Below are 19871 nucleotides of genomic sequence, written 5' to 3' on the forward strand. Positions count from 1 at the left end.
ATGCATGATTGGAGCTTTAGTTGTTAAAACATCTTTTATATATCAGGTGCAATAATTTGCATATGCAAACAATTTTTCTTTGGGGTGATATACAAACAAAAGAATGAAATGAGCTACAAAATAAAATGGATTTGGTTTAAGGTCCACACAATTTATTGTAAGCATGACTTACAAGAACTTCAATCTTGTATTTATCTTATTTTTGGTCTTGGCCTACAACTCAAGTAAAGCATTATTATAAGTTTGCATAATAATAACTCTAGAGAACACTACAAAAGTTCACAATTTTCTTCATACCATGTATGTATACACAAACATTATAGTCTCTCATTAATCTATCGATGCATATTTGATATTCTGTGAGCATTAATAATATAACTATTATTATAGGCCTCAAAATTTGCTGCAAATTTTTGAGGTCTGATGTCGTCTCAAACCCATCATGCAATGTGGGGGAGTCGGGCCTGATGATTGCTCTTAAATCCAATATAGAAGATCCATGTGCTCCCTAATGACCACCACCAACACCAATTCAGTCATCCTAAGCTTCTACTTTTATAAGATGGTGTCTGTCTGTCTTCATTAAACTTTCAAACAACTTTTCAATGACCACGAGTCCTTCATTTCTTACATACAAATTAAATGACCTTGACTGCATTACCAATATCTGGTTCAAACCAGCTATCAAAAAATTATTATTTTCTGAGACTATATATCAAATATAGAATGGTTGCAAACTTGCATCACATTTTCCAAGTACAATATTTTAGACATTTTTGTACACACGTGTTAGAATGCGCCCACAAGGTTACTTATTCACCAGCTGGAATCTTCACAAACAAACAAAACACTGTCACAGTGTCACTCCATAATCACATCACTGAACTCTATCTATCTACAAATTCAAAAACTCATCTTCTCTGTTTCTGCTCCCAAAGTTCAAACTCAAAAAACCAAATACACTGTTTAACCAAAAATGGCTTCTCCTCTGTTTTTCCTCCTCCTCATCACACTCTCCATTTCACATCCTTCATCACAAATGATCCTATTACCCCTAACACACTCACTTTCCAAAACCCAATTCAACACAACCCACCACCTCCTCAAATCCACCACCACTCACTCCACATCACGCTTCCACCACCACTACAAAAACCACCACCAACTCTCTCTTCCACTCTCACCAGGAACCGATTACACTCTCTCCTTCAACTTCGGCCCCTACTCCCAACCCATAACTCTCTACATGGACACAGGAAGTGACCTTGTCTGGTTCCCCTGCACCCCATTCAACTGCATACTCTGCGAATTCAAACCAAACCCTTCACCTTCATCTTCTTCTCCACCCACCAACATCTCTCACAGCACCCCCATTTCATGCAACTCCAAAGCATGCTCTACAGCACACAACTCCGTCTCTTCCTCCGATCTCTGCACAATGGCTCATTGTCCATTAGACTCCATTGAAACAAAAGATTGCGGTTCTTTTCACTGTCCACCTTTTTACTATGCTTACGGCGATGGAAGCTTAATAGCTTCACTCTATCATGATACCCTTTCACTTTCTTCTCTCAAATTTCGAAACTTTACATTCGGTTGTGCTCACACCACTTTTTCAGAACCCACCGGTGTTGCTGGGTTTGGTCGTGGATTGTTATCTCTCCCTGCTCAGTTAGCTTCTCATTCTCCTCAACTTGGTAACCGTTTCTCTTATTGCTTAGTTTCTCATTCTTTTCGCCATGAACGAGTTAGAAAACCGAGTCCACTCATTCTGGGTCGTTATGAAGATGAAAAACAGAGTAATGGTGATGAAGTTGTTGAGTTTGTTTATACTTCAATGCTTGATAATCCAAAGCATTCTTATTTTTACTGTGTTGGATTGAAAGGAATTAGTATCGGAAAAAAGATGATTCCGGCGCCGGAGATTTTAAGGAGGGTGAATAAAAGAGGTGACGGTGGTGTAGTTGTGGATTCCGGTACGACGTTCACGATGTTGCCGGTGGGGTTTTATGATTCTGTGGTGGCGGAGTTTGACCGTCGTGTTGGGAAAGTCAACCGGCGAGCTAGTGAGATTGAGATGAAAACAGGGCTTTCGCCGTGTTATTATTTGGACGCGGCGGCGGCGGTGGAAGTTCCGGCGGTGACGTTGCGTTTTGTTGGGGTGAATTCAAGTGTGGTGTTGCCTAGGAAGAATTATTTTTATGAGTTTTTGGACGGTGGAGATGGAGTGAGGAGGAAAGAGAGAGTGGGGTGTTTGATGTTGATGAACGGTGGAGATGAGTTTGAAGTGAGTGGTGGTGGACCTGGTGCAATACTTGGGAATTATCAACAGCAGGGATTTGAAGTTGAGTATGATCTTGAAAAGAAGCGCGTGGGTTTTGCTAGAAGAAAATGCGCGTCGCTTTGGGATCGGCTTAATCGCGACAAAAACTAGTGTAAAAATTTGAAATAAATCATACACTCGTGTGCTCTTCAGTTCAGGGGGAATGTATGCATGCATTGCTTTTTTTTTTCCTTCTTATATTAAGAATTTGAAAAAGTATTAACATTTGAAAAAATATAACTCCTACTTTTTAGAAAAAGGGTAAACGATATTCGCGGGACACTAATTAAGCACATTAGAAAGAAATTTATGTCTTAAAATTTGTATATTTAATATTTTAAAAATGTAAAAGATATTTTATCAACAATAATTATTGTTCTGGGCCGAGCATCGAGCTCGAGCATCAGAAGGTGTCGAACATACGCGATCCGAGCAAGACTCCAACGGTCTGATACTCTTACGTATTGTAACGGCCGAAAATCGGAATGATGAGCATTTACTGCACATCAAGGCCTCCAAGCCGTTTTCCGGCAGCCACTTGATGGCCATTAATGCCATCAAGGGCCTTAGCCCAGCGCTGGGGGCTATATATATGCATCTCCACTTCATTTGCAAGGTACGCATTATTTTAGCTAAGAAAACCTCCACAAACACAAACTGATTTGAGCGTCGGAGTGCCTGCAGGTACACAACCCCCCTCCGCTTCAACAGGGGTCTCAACGCTCTCAACCACCGCAAACGCCGGCGAAGTCGCATCATTCTGGTCAACACGATCAGTGGCGCCGTCTGTGGGGACCATTAGTTTCCCTGTTTAACCAAACCAAAAACTAAACTTCCTTCAAAACACCTTCTTCACGACCAATGGCTGGCGTTAACAACCATCAAATCCTGGAGCACGTGGCGGAGAACAACGCTCAACCAATGGACTACGCGCCGTACCACCCGCGCCAGTTCGCCTCCGTAACGGAAGATGGCCAAGAGGGGCAAGACGCACACTACGAGCCCTACAACCCAGAAGAACCGCAGATCCCTGTGGCTACCCCGCCACAGGCGACTCCGGCAGTAGCTGTCCCTCCGGGCGTTCCCATGCAGGAAATGATGGCTGCGCTGGTTAATGCAATCAACCGCCAGTCGGACTTATTGCTGCAGCAGAACCAGCGATACGAGCAGCAGAATCAAAGGCTCGAGCAGCAAAGCCGTCGCATCGACGCAATTGCTGAATCGAGGGTTACGGCGCAAGCTCGCCCAGCTCGCCGTTCACCCACACCTGTGAGGAGCAGAACCTACTCCAGGTCACGCTCACCACCTCGCCACAGAAGTGAAAGGAGGTCGAGCCCAAGGAGAAACGAGGCAATATCTCGAAACTCCACCCCGCCGAGGAGACATTCCCCTAGAAGGGACAACCCTCCTCGCCGCCAAAGGAACCGATCCCCGGAAGAAAGGGACAGTCACCAAGGCCCCCTCTCCCGAAGGATCCGAGAACTCCCCCTGCCGGTCGGACTCGAGAAACCACCGGCAATGGATACCTACGATGGCTCGACAGATCCGGACGAACACATCGAAAATCTTGAAGCTCTCCTCGAGTACAGAAATGTACGAGGCTCTATCAAGTGTAAGCTCTTTCCCACAACTCTGAGGAAAGGCGCTATGGCTTGGTACAAGAGCTTGGCGCCAGGATCCATAGACTCTTGGACGGACCTGTGCGCCCGCTTCCGGGCTCACTTCACTTCCTCGAGGCGTCATCCAAAAACGGAAGCAACCCTCGAAGCCATTATCCAAGGCGAGAACGAGCCTCTAAGGGCCTACCTCGAACGGTTCAACAAAGCAGCCGTAGAAGTGAAGGTCGAGGAGAGCATGAAGCTGTATCTCCTCGACAGGGGATTACATCCGGACAGCGACTTTGCTAAAGCTGTCGGTATCGAAGAGCCGAAGACGCTGGATGCATTCTTCGAAAAGGCGAAGAAGTACATTGCCTACGAGGAGAAACAGAGGGCCAAAGATCTAAGAAGGCCTAAAAGTCAAGAAAAAACCAGGAACCATGAAAAGGATGAAGCTGGAACCTCGCGAAGAGGTAGCGAAAAGCAAAAGGAGGAAAGGATTAAAGATTCCAAACCTCCTCGGGGAAAATTCACAACATACACTCCACTGAATGCGTCAAGAGATCGCATTTTCGCCGAAGTCTCCGCTGCGGACTTCAAAAAGGCTGGGATCCACTTCCCAAGACAGCAGCCCATGAAGGCAAATACTGATAGGACGAAATTTTGTCGCTATCATAAAAGCCATGGACACGTCACTGAGGACTGTGTCCACTTAAAAGATGCCATCGAGATTCTGATACAAAAGGGCTATGCCCGAAAATATATTCAGAACGACGAACAAGGACAACAACAACAACAACGACGAGAACCTCAAGAGGTCGCAATGGCCATTGATGTTCCCGAACAGGAAAACAGAGGCATCGTCCCTCAAGCACTCGCTTTCTCGGCACCTGAGATTCCACTCCCATCCCCGAGGTCAGACGAGGGAGCACTCATGAGGCATTTCAACGCCCACCTAAATGGCTCATGGGAAAACTTCCCAAAAGCACTGGTGATAACAGGGGGAGGCCTAAACAAAATCACCCTCGGATCGGTGAAAAGAAAGTTCGAGGAGCTGGAAAACGTTTGCTCAGTGACTCCCATCACCGTCTCCAAACCTGAGAAAGACTCCGACCCGCTGGCCTTCTACAAATCAGAAGTTCCTGGGGGCTCGCCAAACTATCAGATACCACTGTTGGTAAGGGCTCGTATGGAGAACTTCGACGTCCACCGCATCCTCGTAGATCAGGGGAGCTCGTGCGACGTAATGTACTCGGGGCTATTCAAAACTCTACAGCTGTCGGAGAAGAACTTGGTTCCATATGTAGGACCCGACCTTCAGGGGTTCAACGGGTCGACTACCAAGCCTTGGGGATACGTGGACCTCATCGTCACCTTCGGCGAGGAAAAGGCTATGAAATCCGTGAGGACGCAATTCATGGTCGTCGACTGTCCCTCGCTGTACAACTGCATCATCGGCAGAACTACTTTAGCGGAGCTGTTTGCTGTGTCGTCCACCGTTCACTTGAAGCTGAAATACTACACACCGGACGGCCAGGTCGCCACCGTCAACGGCGACATAGCTGCTGCGAGGAGATGCTTCGAGGCTGCGGCAAAAAATCTGAGCACCGTGGCAACCCCCAAGAAAACTGAAAAGAAAAATCCGGGGGTAAACACTATTGGAGGTTCCGTTGACATAGATGCTCGACTCACAAAAAAGGAGCATCAGGAAGAGAAGCAGAAGGACCTCACCGAGGCTGAAAAGAAAATCTACCGCCCAATTCCGGACGGAGATTTCGAGCTGGTACCCTTGGGCGAAGACCCCCTCAAAGGGATCAAGATTGGAACTGGGCTCCCCGACTTGGTCAAAAAGCAACTGATCGCCTGCCTGAAGGACAATGCTGAACTGTTCGCCTGGAGCGCTGCAGAGATGCCTGGTATCGACCCTGAGGTCGCCTGTCACCAGTTGACTTTAGATCCTAGGGCTAGTGCCGTTGTCCAGCGGCGTAGGAAGCAGTCTCCCGAAAAAGCGGAGGCTGCTGAAAAAGCTGTAAAAGACCTCCTCGAGGCAAATTTCATTTCGGAAGCTAGGTATACCACCTGGCTATCCAATGTTGTACTTGTTAAGAAATCGAATGGAAAATGGCGCATGTGTGTTGATTATACCGATCTTAATAGGGCTTGCCCTAAAGATGCTTACCCTTTACCTAACATAGACAAACTAGTAGATAATTCATCAGGATTTAAATTACTATCGTTTATGGACGCGTACTCGGGTTATAATCAAATAAAAATGGCTGAAATCGATAAAAAGAAAACAGCGTTTATGACCGAATCCGGTAATTATTATTACAACGTAATGCCTTTCGGGCTTAAAAACGCAGGCGCCACATACCAAAGGATGATGAACAAAGTCTTCAATAATGAAATCGGTGACATGCTCGAAGTCTACATGGATGATATGATCGTCAAATCCGAAGAGGAAGTCGATCATACAGCCCATCTAAAAAGAGTATTCGACCAAGCGAGAAAGTATAACATGAGATTCAATCCTGAAAAATGCACGTTCGGCGTAAAAGCTGGGAAATTCCTCGGGTTTTACTTAACCGAAAGAGGAATCGAAGCTAATCCCGATAAATGCAGAGCATTCTTTGAATTCCCTACGCCGGACTCAAAGAAATCAATCCAATCGTTAAACAGAATGCTCACAGCCTTATCTCGTTTTGTCGCAAAATCCGCTCAACACGCGCTACCTTTATTCAAATTACTTCGAAAAGAATCCGCATTCGAATGGACAAAGGAATGCGAGGATGCGCTACAACACTTAAAACGAGCACTATCCGAACCCCCAGTCCTAACGCGACCCAACGAAGGGGAAACCCTATATCTTTATCTCGCCGTAGCATCGGAGGCCATTAGCGCCGTTCTCATAAGAGAAACCGAGCAAGGGCAAAAACCCGTTTATTTCGTGAGTAAGGCTCTGCAAGGACCAGAACTCCGATACTTACAGATTGAAAAAACGGCCTTAGCAGTAGTCATGGCCGCGAGGAAGCTAAGACACTATTTCTTAGCTCACTCCATCGTGGTTCGAACTGATCAACCGATTAAGCAACTCCTTGCGAGGCCGGATATGACAGGACGAATGCTAAAATGGTCGCTCGAGTTGTCCGAATTCGAAATCTTTTTCGAAAGCAGAAAGGCTTTAAAAGCCCAAGTGCTAGCAGACTTCATAGCCGAGATGACCACACCATCTACCCCGGACAAAAACAAATGGACCATCTTCGTAGATGGATCCTCGAATCCACAAGGGAGTGGTGCAGGTATCATACTCGAAAGCGGTGAAGGAGCGCTCATAGAAGTTTCACTCGAACTCGCCTTTCCAACCACAAACAACCAAGCCGAATACGAAGCCTTCCTGGCAGGATTAAGGCTGGCTCAGGATATGGAAGCCGAGGAAATTAAGATATTCACGGACTCACAACTCGTCGCATCACAAATAAACGGAGAGTACCAAACAAAAGACGAGCGACTCACGGAATACTTAAACTTGATCAAAGAAAAATTAACCAAATTCAGACAAACCGAAGTCAAGCACGTTCCCCGCGAACACAATGCAAGAGCAGATATTTTATCAAAGCTCGCAAGCACTAAGAAAAAGAAGGGCGGAAATCAATCGCTTATTCAGGAAACGCTATCCAAACCAAGCATAGTGAAACCCACCGAGGTATTCCTGATATGCGAAATCAACGCCGACAGCTGGATGACACCCGTGTTCGAATTTTTGAATACCGGAAACCTCCCACTTGACAAGAAGGAGGCGGCTAAGGTTAAAAGAAGAGCCTGCGCATACGTAATCCTAAATAGAAAAATGTACCGCCGAGGATTTTCCATCCCTCTTCTAAGGTGTGTCGAGGAAAGCGAGGTAGCCTCGATCCTCGGCGAGATCCACGAAGGAGTAAACGGTCAGCACATTGGTGGACGCTCCTTGGCCAGAAAAGCCTTGCGAGCGGGATTCTATTGGCCTACCATGGGGGGCTCCTGTTCTGGGCCGAGCATCGAGCTCGAGCATCAGAAGGTGTCGAACATACGCGATCCGAGCAAGACTCCAACGGTCTGATACTCTTACGTATTGTAACGGGCGAAAACCGGAATGATGAGCATTTACTGCACATCAAGGCCTCCAAGCCGTTTTCCGGCAGCCACTTGATGGCCATTAATGCCATCAAGGGCCTTAGCCCAGCGCTGGGGGCTATATATATGCATCTCCACTTCATTTGCAAGGTACGCATTATTTTAGCTAAGAAAACCTCCACAAACACAAACTGACTTGAGCGTCGGAGTGCCTGCAGGTACACAACCCCCCTCCGCTTCAACAGGGGTCTCAACGCTCTCAACCACCGCAAATGCCGGCGAAGTCGCATCATTCTGGTCAACACGATTAATATGCTTAACAAATTTTCCAAAGATAGTACTTAGCATGACTTTCTTTTATTGTTTGAATGAGAATTTTGAGTTGGAGAATTGTTTTAAGTTGATGAGGTGAGAGAACCCTCCTTACTGAACAATGTACACAATCCAAGGTAAGAAATTACTAAATTCCAAGATGATGAGTTAAATTCTCTTAAATCAGTTTGGGCCATCCCGAGAGAGATGTAGGTGGGGGACCTTTGCTACTGATTTCGGATAGATTTGTCGCCAGATTACAAGATTTTCTGATGTTTTTTCGCAGAAAAATACTTGTGATAAAATTTAGGTTTTTTTTTTTTTGTTAAGAAGCTAAAAAAATTGGTTTAAGAGAGCACATCTCATTTACATCTTTGATCAATACAACATGAATATGATATGATACTTAACTTAAAAACTTTTTAATGAGGTTTACATAGTGTAAAAAATCAGAGTAACAGATAGGTTCGTCAATAATACTCATATCCTTAGTCAACAAGAGACCCTTTTATATAGTACTCCATCCGACCACAATTACAATCAAAATTAGATTTTTTAGACCCATTCAATAATTTATGTATTTGGACTATAATACAAATCATATACATTTGTTATTCAGTGAATCTAAAAAAAAATGCATTTTTGCTTATATTTATAACTACACAATTCAACAAACAATACCCATTTAGTTGCATTCATAAAAAATATGCTCTATTTGTCTCCTTTATCCGGAGTTCGAACTTTGATTCGTGCATATAAAATACTCTTACGTTGCTTAGTAAACAACGCTACCATATGGTATGTAACATCCTAATTTTTATTATTAGGATTATTTATTTATTTGTGGTTAATTGATTTAATTATTTACGTGTTTGTTCATATAATTATTATTTATTCATTTGTGTTTATTTTACTACGGAGGGTATTATAGTCATTATTGAATATTAATTAGTTGAAAGTTTAGGCTAAGTTAGAGTGATAATGGTTAATGAGTAGAAATTAAGTAATTAGGCTAGAATGAGTATGTGAAATGTTTGATGTCGCGAGAGACTTTGATGGATTTTGTTACGAAATGAATTTCGTGACACTTTTTAGTTGAAAATATAAATACTACACTTTTCAAACAATCTCACTCAAAATCCTCATATTCTACTAGAGAGTTTTTTTTTTCCATATTGCCGCCACGACTCAAGTCTTCTCTTACAACTTGCTATATTGTCCATTCTTATAATTATATGTCACTTTTCAATCAATTGTACATAATTTCTTTTGAAAAACGATCAATTATATACGTATATGCATCCGTCAGAACAAAAATTAAAATGATTTAAAAATCAATATGTGTTCCAATGACATAGAACTTAAAAATCAAATTTTTGTATTAGAAAAACAACAACTTTAAAAAAGTTCAATGCAAAATTTTTAAGACTAGTTTTCTCCTATTTTTTATTTTATTTTTTTTCTTTCACCACTAGTATAACTTGATTCGAATTCAGTTATGAAATCAAATGATTTCACCTCATCTCAATCACAGTTGTGGAGATCGAACCATAATCATTCAAACCAAGTTCAACACCATTCACAATTAAACAACTAAAAATGGGTAATATTCTCCTATTAGGGTGTTTTATTATTATTGAATTGAAAGAGCTTTTTCTTCCTAATTTTATTTCTGTATTTATCTTATTTCTATTCTCTCATCTCCTAAGTTGTAACCCTAGCCGTCACCTTTTTTCTTCTTCTTAATTTATAAGAGAGGGGTGATTTCAGGTCAAATCTTGACCTAAAATCACCCCTCCAAATTGTTTTTTCTTTCTCGTTGTTAAATAAGTGTGATTTTTCACATATTTGTTTGATTTTGTGTTATTTGTTATCCCGTCCTTGTGCGGTGTATTCTGTTGTGCCGTCTTTGTGCGGTATATTTTGTTTTCCCGTCTTTGTGCGGTGTTCATTTGTTTCAGGTTGAAGGATTAGATCCGATCAAGTACAAATCTATCCAATGTCGACTTTTGTGTCATCAACGCTGCAGATCTGGGGGCATGGACATTCCAGACACTTCAATATAGTCATATATGTAAGCTTATGTAATTTGCCGTTTTATGCTATTAACATGAATGTGAGTTTGTTTGCAGATTCATCCTTTTTGTTTTTAGCAAATTTGAATTTGTATTATATCGATGTACTCTATCAATTTGAATGAATGAATATCTTTTATTTTTAGTCAAAAAAAAAAAAAGTTTCAACGCACGTTGATACTGACACTCTCACTTTCACACCGCCACATAGAAATTTAGAAAACCAAAAGAAAAAGGAAATAAAACTGAAATCCCTGTCATAATAATCATAATCGCATTTTCCCAAACTTCTCGATCTGGATCTCTATCTCCCTCCATTTTCACATCAAAACGCACTTTCTCGAATATTCTCACAATAATCACTTTTTCTGCTTCAATTACTCCGATATGAGTTCCGCTGGTGACCTCCTCAGTGTCGAACCTCTCGAACTCACTTTCCCCTGTCAGTTTCCGATCTCTCTCTTTCTCTTCTTCTAGGGTTTCAAATTTCAACAACACGATTTTGAATTTTCATTTTCATTTTCATTTTCTTCTGCTGCAGTTGAGCTGAAGAAGCAGATCTCGTGTTCTCTTCAATTGTCTAATAAGACTGATAGCTATGTAGCTTTCAAGGTAACACAATTTCCATTTTCAGTTCATTTTTTAGTTTCACTTTTGCTTCTATTGTAGTAATTTTTAAGATCTGTTAATTTTATATTAGCGATTAGTGTTGTTGTTATTTGTTAAGTTAATGTGATTAAGTAAGTGATTTCAGTTTGCAACTGTTAGTTATTTCGCAATGTTGGATTGTATAGTAATAGAACGAATTTCGTCAATTTTTGTAGTTTTTTAGGGATGATAAATGCAAAATTTGTGTGTTTATTTTTTGTATTTTGATTTTTTTTTAGGTTAAAACAACTAATCCAAAGAAGTATTGTGTTCGTCCAAACACTGGAATTGTCATGCCAAGATCTACCTGCGATGTTATGGGTACCGATACGATTATTCAGAATGCATATTAGTTTTATGTGTTGTTGTTGTTAATCAATTGTAAGGTTATATCTGTTTGTTTTTGTATAGTTACCATGCAAGCGCAAAAAGAAGCTCCGGTTGATATGCAATGCAAGGATAAGTTTCTTCTTCAGAGTGTAAAGACCAATGATGGTGTCAGTCCGAAAGATATCTCTGCAGATATGGTATGATTAACATGCTAGTTGCTGTTGCATTTTCATTTAATTTCTGTTTACGATTACAATGTGTGAAGTTACAAGATTTGTGCTATTTGGGATTGCCTAGTTCAACAAGGAGGCAGGGCATGTGGTTGAGGAGTGCAAATTGAGAGTGGTGTATGTATCTCCACCGCAACCACCATCTCCAGTTGCAGAGGGTTCTGAGGAAGGGTCGTCGCCTAGAGGGTCTGTTTCAGAAAATGGAAATGTCAATGGTCTTGACTTCTCACAAGTGAGTGCTTACTTGTCCTGTTTTAGGTGAATCTACATTTTTCCGTCCAAGGATATCGATTTAGATGTCTTTTTCTTGTTGGGATATTTCAGGGAACCAGAGGATTTGCCGAACGAACCGAGGCTCAAGAAAAATCTGCAGAGGTATAGTAAAAAAACTCCTGTTTTATGTATTTGTTGTTTGTTATCATGCATGTTGATTTGTGGTGGTTACCAGCTGTATTAATCGAATTCATGATATTGCTACTATAGAATATACACATGAATTTTGTAGGAATGAATAAAATAGAATTTAATTTTCTCGTTCAATATTTTAAAGATACTATCATGTGTATATCAAACTGCTTTGCAACTTTTTTCTTGACTGGGTGTTATTTTTCTTGCTTTTTCCCCCCACTTGGAAGCCTAGGTGCATTTGATCTTATGGTCTCGAATTTCTGTTACCTTGTAGAAATATGAAAATAAGTTGGGATTTCTAGTGTGCATCATGCATTCCGCACAAGAATTACTCTTTTACATGTTTGACCATGGTTGTTAAGATCTATAGTTAAATCGTGAGATCGCACGATCTTACGTGTTGGGGGTGAGCCACCGTGCTGGAGCGGTTGGAAGATCCCAAGAATGGATGAACGCGTGAAAGCGCAGAGAAACATCGTGAGATCGTGAAATCAGAGATCTTCCACGCGTTCTGAGCGTATTGGGTTTATAAAGTTGCAACCCGTTTCGCCCCGACCCGTTTGATATATATATATATATATATATATATATATATATATATATATATATATATATATATATATATATATATATATATATATATATATATTACCCGGTTCAAATTACACTGCCCGACCCGAAAACGAACCGCTTCATCTAAAAAGCTGCTCGTTGTGCATCGAAACCTGATTACGTGGGGAAAAGGAACGATTTCACCTATAAACATGATTGCATATCAAAAAAATCCTATGGAACTGGGAATTTTGAATCGAGCCTTGCATCCCTATCTCTATTCATCAACCGTATCACTAATTTCATTAATGGTTGCTAATTATTCAATCGTCTTCTATAAATTCTCTTCATCTCTATGAACTATTCTCATCTCTTCAACCTCTCAGAACTGCACTTGCTCATATTTGCAATTCTTCTTATTTCCTTTCAAATTTTCAATCATAGTTTGATGAATTAGGGGTTTTTAAGTTTAAGAGTATAAGTTTTTAAGTTTTTATGTTTAAGAGTCGATGTTCTAGTTTTAAGTTTAAGAGTCTAAGTTATTTTTCTATGTTCTAGTTTTTAAGTCTAAGCTATTTTGGTTATGTTAAAGATTATTGAAGTTTTTTATGTTTAAGATTATGTTTAATAGTAATGAAGTTTTTATGTTTAAGAAAATTTGTGGGATCTTACGATCCTTGTTACGATCCTACGATCTACGATCTTTCTATACCCCCAACGATCTTTAGTGGGATCTCGATCCTGACAACCATGACTTGTATTAAGTAAGTACTTCTGTAAAATATACAATGTTGATAATAATTGTACAACAATTTTATGAAATTTGTCTTGTTCTGGAGTTTCGTAACTACAATAAGCATACACAATGCTATCTATTACAGTTTCAAATTCTCAATACATATGCAAGCATATGTTAAACACACAAAAAAAAACCCTTAGATATTTTGAAGTAGAACAAAGGCAATTTTGTAGTAACTGACATAGGTTGGAATTGGATCACATCTAAAAGGACCCAATCACATCCATACATCACCTGTATATAACAAATCCATCACCAAAATCATAATGCCACACTCTTTATTTCACAAACTATCATTCAAACCCCCTTTTCCCTCATATATAGCAATATGTACAACAACCTAAGCTATTATGTTTATAAGAACTGGATAGAAAAAGGCAATTGAATTGATATTTCATTGGAGAATCACAATGATAGGTACCTTACATGTACATGTAGGCCCAGTTGTCCAAGGCCCTCTTAGAGTCACCCAAAGAGGGAAATTAGAGAAACGGGTATAGTTGGTTATGGGGAGAGTAAAAGGTTAGTTTGTTAAAGAGAGTGGAGGATAGAATCTTGTGGTATCTCGGATAATCATTGAGTTGGTTATGGGCGGGGAACATTTTGTTCTCTTAAAATAGCTCTCTAAGCAGTAGCGATACCCATTCCTCTATAATTTCTTCAATTATCTAATATAACACTCTTCTCATCCATTACTGAATTGTTTTTTCTTCGATTAATGTGGACTGTTATTTCTGGGTTCCTATGACATAATTCCCGGTTTCGGTATCAGTGGGTGTAACTGTACTAGGCTAGGATAGAAGTTACAACAAACAGTTTTAGGATACTGGCTCTTCCACAATAATTACCACACTCGATGTCTTTCTCCCCGGCTATCTCCTTTTATTCTATTCCCAACTAACTATCACAGCTAACCATGAACAGTACAACCCTTAGTATTTGAGAAACCTAATACTCCTTTTAATTATCTTCCCTTCCAACTACCATAGCTAACTGTGAATGGTACAACTAGTACTCTCTCACAACAATGATCACACTGAGTGCCTTTCTCTCCTCCCTCTCATCTCATAAATCTCTTCCCCCGGCAACTATCACAACTAACTAACTAACTAACTGTTGATTAGCTGTTCCGTTACACTTTCTAACTGTCTTTCAACTAACTGAAAGGCTGGGATCCTTTGCTCTCCATCTATTACTCCTAATATGCCCCCCAATACCTATCCTTCTAAAAAAAGAGCCACAAAGCCAAGGAATGTTCCTTGAATGCTGACTGCAGGCTCCCAGCTATGTCCCTTGAATTTTCTGTAAGGGTATATGTTTGGATAAAGGGTTTTGAATGGCCAAGTCTAATGTTTTGGTATATATTTGGGATTTAGTTTTTTTTTGAAAGAATAACTTGATAAGCCCTCCCCTCCATAATCCTCCATTCAAACATACCCTCAGGATATGTTTGGTTCAAACAAGGGGAGGGGGATGAAGGATTCGTGAGATGTCCTATTTAGTTGAGGGGAGGGATTTCAAGGAAGGGAAAATGCTACTTTGCATTTTAAACCCTGGTAACATTTTGCGACATTTACTGTAAGGTTATTTTAGCCAATGCCTCTAGGATTTTATAAAGGCACATCCTCTCTATTCAAATTCCCTGATATTGCAATATTGAAGGGAATTAAAATTGAGCTGGGAGAGATTTAATGTTTCTGATGATAGTTCTCCCTGTCTCATAAAAACTTCCTATTTGGGTTGTTCGCGGTTCTTAAGAAAATGGTTAGTTGTGTTGATTTTAATAATAAAATTAGTAGTATCATTTACTAAAACACCCTTATTAATTGTAGTTAGTGGAGTGAAAGTCAATAAATAAGGGTGCATTAGTGGAAAGATATAATAAATGTTGCATTGATATTCTAAATTGACAATTAGTTTGAGACAAAGAGAAAGTGCAAATGAGACACTTTTTATGAGACGGAGGTAGTAGTAAATAGTGGCTTAGAGATTTCTTGCTCTGTCAAAAACTCATTGTTATTAATTCAGTAAATTTTCAGTTTCAAAATGTCCTTTTTTCTGTTTCCCCATACAAGTTACAGTCGTTGCCTGTATTCCATTTCCAGTTGTGTATGTACCTATAGCATGAGAAAAAGCATAGTTGTTCCAACTTCCAAATATGAATTTTATAATTTTATTTTCAATCTACAAAAGTGTTGTGAAATAACATCTAGATGCTTTGATCATGGTTGTCAGGATCGAGATCCCACTAAAGATCGTTGGGGTATAGAAAAATCGTAGATCGTAGGATCGTAAGATCCCACAAATTTTCTTAAACATAAAAACTTCATAAATATTAAACATAATCTTAAACATAAAAAACTTCAATAATCTTTAACATAACCAAAATAGCTTAGACTTAAAAACTAGAATATAGAAAAATAACTTGGACTCTTAAACTTAAAACTAGAACATCGACTCTTAAACATAAAAACTTAAAAACTTATACTCTTAAACTTAAAAACCCCTAATTCATCAAACTATGATTGAAAATTTGAAAGGAAATAAGAAGAATTGCAAATATGAGCAAGTGCAGTTCTGAGAGGTTGAAGAGATGAGAATAGTTCTATAGAGATGAAGAGAATTTATAGAAGAGACTGAACTAGGGAATACGATTGAATAATTAACAACCATTAATGAAATTAGTGATACAGTTGATGAATAGAGATAGGGATGCAAGGCTCGATTCAAAATTCCTAGTTCCATAAGATTTTTTTGATACGCAATCATGTTTATAGGTGAAGCCGCTCCTTTTCCCCACGTAATCAGGTTTCGATGCACAATGAGCAGCTTTTTAGGTGAAGCGGTTCGTTTTCGGGTCGGGGCAGTGTAATTTGAACCGGGTAAAAAAACACATCAATCGGGGCGAAACGGGTTGAAACTTTATAAACCCAATACGCTCAGAACGCGTGGAAGATCTCTGATTTCACGATCTCACGATGTTTCTCTGCGCTTTCACGCGTTCATCCATTCTTGCGATCTTCCAACCACTCCAGCACGGTGGCTCACCCCCCAACACGTAAGATCGCGCGATCTCAAGATTTAACTATAGATCTTTACAACCATGGCTTTGATATCTCTTTTTGCTCCCAACTTTAAAACTCGAAAAGTTGTTTTCTCCTAGTTGGTACTCGGTATAATTTTTTTTTCCGTACTTATGTCTAGTGATTTGCCTAATCATGGTTTTAGTCCCTATAAAGATGCTTTTTGAAATTAGTTTTTATTTGAATTTTATTCTTTTGCAATCTTTACATTCTATTAAATTAACATGGACTCAATGACTAAAGTTCAATTTGGGATTAGTTTTAAAAACACCCACATTTTAGAAGGCCCGATACATATTGAAGCATTTCACATTTTTCTGTTAGAAGGCCCAATACATATTGAAGCATTTGACGTTTTCCTGTGAGATCAAAGCTGATGGATAGTTTCACGGTTTAAATATCCACAAGAAGGGTTGTTTACTTGATGTATGACTTATTGACCATAGATTAAAACTATATGGCGACTGTGTTTTGATTATATTTGCTTTGTTGCAGGCAAGAGCTCTTATCTCAAGGCTGACTGAAGAAAAGAATAATGCAATTCAACAAACTAGCAGGCTCCGCCAGGAACTGGTGAGTATTTCACTATACATATTCTATGTATACTTCGTTGTTTCATCACTTTATGTTGAGACTACAGTCTTCCGGGATTTTTAGTCTGAATAAGGATGAAATTTGTTTTCGATAGAAATGTCTATGGTGATTGGTGATTGAACAATAGAGAATCTGCCATTTGTTTTCTTTTGAGCTGAGACATGAACTTTAATTTCTGCTACAGCCATTAACTGATTCTGTCAATGTTAGTTATGGACATGAAACATTTATTGAATGAATTTATTAATTACTTGTAGGAGTTGCTGAAGCGTGAAGGAAACAAAAATCGTGGCGGAGTGTCATTTATCATTGTCATATTAATCGGCTTACTTGGCATAATCATGGGGTATCTCATGAAATAGACCTAAGCATTTGCACTGTTTGATTTCACCATAGATTTTCACCGTTCCTGACTGTTCAAGCAATTGTGATGAAAGTTAAAGTAGATCAATTCATCTGGTGTTGGTTCTTTTTATTTTTGCTTGTAATTTTGGAAGTAGAGTACTTTAGGGGAAGTTTGTGGGTCTATTGTTACTCTCAATGTGAACTAACTCATGCTTTGGGTGACATGCATTCTTTTTGTAACTTAAGAGGAAAAGTTTGTTGTTACTTTTGTGATTCATATAGCGGCTACATCGTAATATCAAGTTGTCAACACTACCACAAATAACATCTCTCTCTCTCTCTCTCTCTCTCTCTCTCTCTCTCTCTCTCTCTCTCTCTCTCTCTCTCCCTCCCTCCCTCCCTGTAACCATTTTTTTTGTCATTGATTGTAGTGAGTATTGCTTCCTCTCATCTTCGTGTGCGAGTTGTTCACTTTAGAGTAAAGTAATTGATAACCAACCAAGTGATTTATATTATATGTACATGCAAAATAAATCATAAATGTTAAAATATTACTCTAATTCTCACTTTATTAACTATTTACTTTAGAGGAGCGAAACCCCTGGTTTTTCAGCCTCTTTGGATTTTATGCAGTTAGTTTAATCTTGTGGTATGCTAGAAAGAAAGAACAAATAGAGCCTTATAATTTGAAACTTGTAGCTGCCAGGATTTACTCTTTGTTACATTTATGTTTGTCAAATTGAGTAAAACAGGCAATCGAGGATTTGGGTGGATCGTTGGCACTCTTCGGGGTGCTGCTTCTAAAGGTTTTATATTGTATGTTTGAATGTGCCATGAAATCTCCCTTTAAAGTTACTTCATTCTTACCAACATCTATTGTGTACTCTGTCAACCCTGCATATTTAGTTTAAACGAGCAAGTTGAAACATCAAATATACTTTACTTTCTTAACATGTTAATGAAACCTTGTGACATGCCTAAGAACACTTCAACGAGATGGTACAAGTCTATTGTATCTTAATCAAAATCCTCAAGTTTGAACTTTGAGAATGAAACAACCAACAAAGTTAAACTAATGATAGGGATCTTAGTCAAATATGTGGTCTACCATACTCTAGTTTGCAATGCTCAATTTATACAACAACAAAAAACTTGGGACATCGACTGCCAAAGTGATTATAAACTTAGAATATCTATTATACAGTTTGGAATCTTACTGGTCATTTTTGAGACAACTCTGGAAACTCTTTCTTGACAACCATTACACCTCATATTTGCCGCTATCACCACAACTTGAAACTGCTTTACAAAACATTACAAAATAAAATTAAAGCATTGAACTTGACACAACTACAACTATCTATTGTGTGATATATCAAAATAACTTGTTATTGTAAGAATTACAACAATTGATTCACTAGCAAGCAAGAAGGAGAAGAAAACAGGAAAAAAATATGATTCATAATGGATTTTATTGTATTAACAATCATTCATCTCAGGTAATAATAAAAAAAATCAAATGGCAAGAGATATATAATAGTAAGATTTTTGGATTAAAACAATATATAGAGATTGAATTAAAAAGAAAATAGTGTTATTAAACCTACCGTGGGGAGTGTCAAGTTCTCTAAGTATAAAAGAGAACGGTTATCATTTTCATTTGTAGAGGCCATAGCCATAGCCCATATGATTTATCTATAAGCTTTGCTTCTCTCATCTCATATTTAAACTTTCTGTATTAGGAATTTGTCTAGTTTGATTATGTCATGTGTGAATATACAATTTTCAAGTTGATCTTGTTTGAATTATTCATCTAACTTGTTATATGTAAAGGTTGGCATTACAAGCACATTTCTCCTCAAAATAAAATAAAGTGATAATAACAAGCATCTAAAATAAATTTAATTTAAACATAAGAGATGCACGTTTCAACAACTATCAAATTCAAAAGCAGACTTTTAGGTTTTGATATTACTTGGTCTCCTAAAGAATAAAATGTGTTTATGAGATTAAATTATATAGATGGATATTTAAACGAGAAACCTAATGGAAGTCTTAAAATACTAGTTATATATGTGAGATACCAATTAAAAGACTATAATGGAAAATATTTATTTTATTTACCATAGTGATTCCAAAAGTCATTGTAAATATGTTTATCGTTAGACATAAAAAATAATTGGGAAACCATCGAAGTGCAATCAACCTGTTTATTTTAAAGAAATTCATTGAACAAACCAATAGTATAAACTTGTAGAATTTGACTTTGGAGATGCCTTGGTGGTGAAATGGTAGACACGCGGCGAGACTCAAAATCTCGTGCTAAACAGCGTGGAGGTTCGAGTCCTCTTCAATGTATAATATTGAGATCTCTCGTTGAATTGGACTTTTATGAAATCTCTAAATTGGAAAGGGAAAAGAGGAAAACGCAAAAAGATGTGTCATTTAGTCCTTATGGATTTCT

The 19871-nt window shown here is 38.9% G+C and overlaps 3 protein-coding genes across 4 annotated transcripts; 2 read left to right on the forward strand and 1 right to left on the reverse strand.

Moving 5' to 3' along the window:
• The first annotated feature begins 880 nt into the window (after nt 1-880).
• Nucleotides 881-2576, forward strand: LOC123885083 (probable aspartyl protease At4g16563). Its single transcript, XM_045934306.1, has one exon. The coding sequence runs from the start codon at nt 977-979 to the stop codon at nt 2432-2434; it is 1458 nt and encodes a 485-aa protein (XP_045790262.1). The 5' UTR covers nt 881-976; the 3' UTR covers nt 2435-2576.
• An 8018-nt stretch (nt 2577-10594) lies between these two features.
• Nucleotides 10595-17684, forward strand: LOC123885434 (vesicle-associated protein 1-2-like). The gene is made up of 8 exons (XM_045934717.1): nt 10595-10860; nt 10960-11030; nt 11306-11387; nt 11478-11593; nt 11694-11858; nt 11951-12001; nt 16964-17041; nt 17320-17684. The coding sequence occupies exons 1-8, from the start codon at nt 10806-10808 to the stop codon at nt 17422-17424; spliced, it is 723 nt and encodes a 240-aa protein (XP_045790673.1). The 5' UTR covers nt 10595-10805; the 3' UTR covers nt 17425-17684.
• Nucleotides 17685-17756: 72 nt separating this feature from the next.
• On the reverse strand, nt 17757-19113 carry LOC123885435. Of its 2 annotated transcripts, none has more exons than XM_045934719.1 (3): nt 19015-19113; nt 18625-18706; nt 17757-18301 (listed from the first exon to the last, which is right to left on the reverse strand). In XM_045934719.1, exons 1-3 carry the CDS (start codon nt 19084-19086, stop codon nt 18117-18119), a joined length of 339 nt encoding a protein of 112 aa, XP_045790675.1. In that variant the 5' UTR covers nt 19087-19113; the 3' UTR covers nt 17757-18116. The 2 variants fall into 2 exon arrangements, with proteins under 2 accessions (XP_045790675.1, XP_045790674.1); XM_045934718.1 differs by having other exon boundaries at nt 18625-18709.
• Nucleotides 19114-19871: the final 758 nt, after the last annotated feature.

The sequence above is a fragment of the Trifolium pratense genome, linkage group LG5, assembly GCF_020283565.1.
Source record: "Trifolium pratense cultivar HEN17-A07 linkage group LG5, ARS_RC_1.1, whole genome shotgun sequence".
In the NCBI taxonomy this organism is placed as follows: Eukaryota; Viridiplantae; Streptophyta; class Magnoliopsida; order Fabales; family Fabaceae; genus Trifolium; species Trifolium pratense.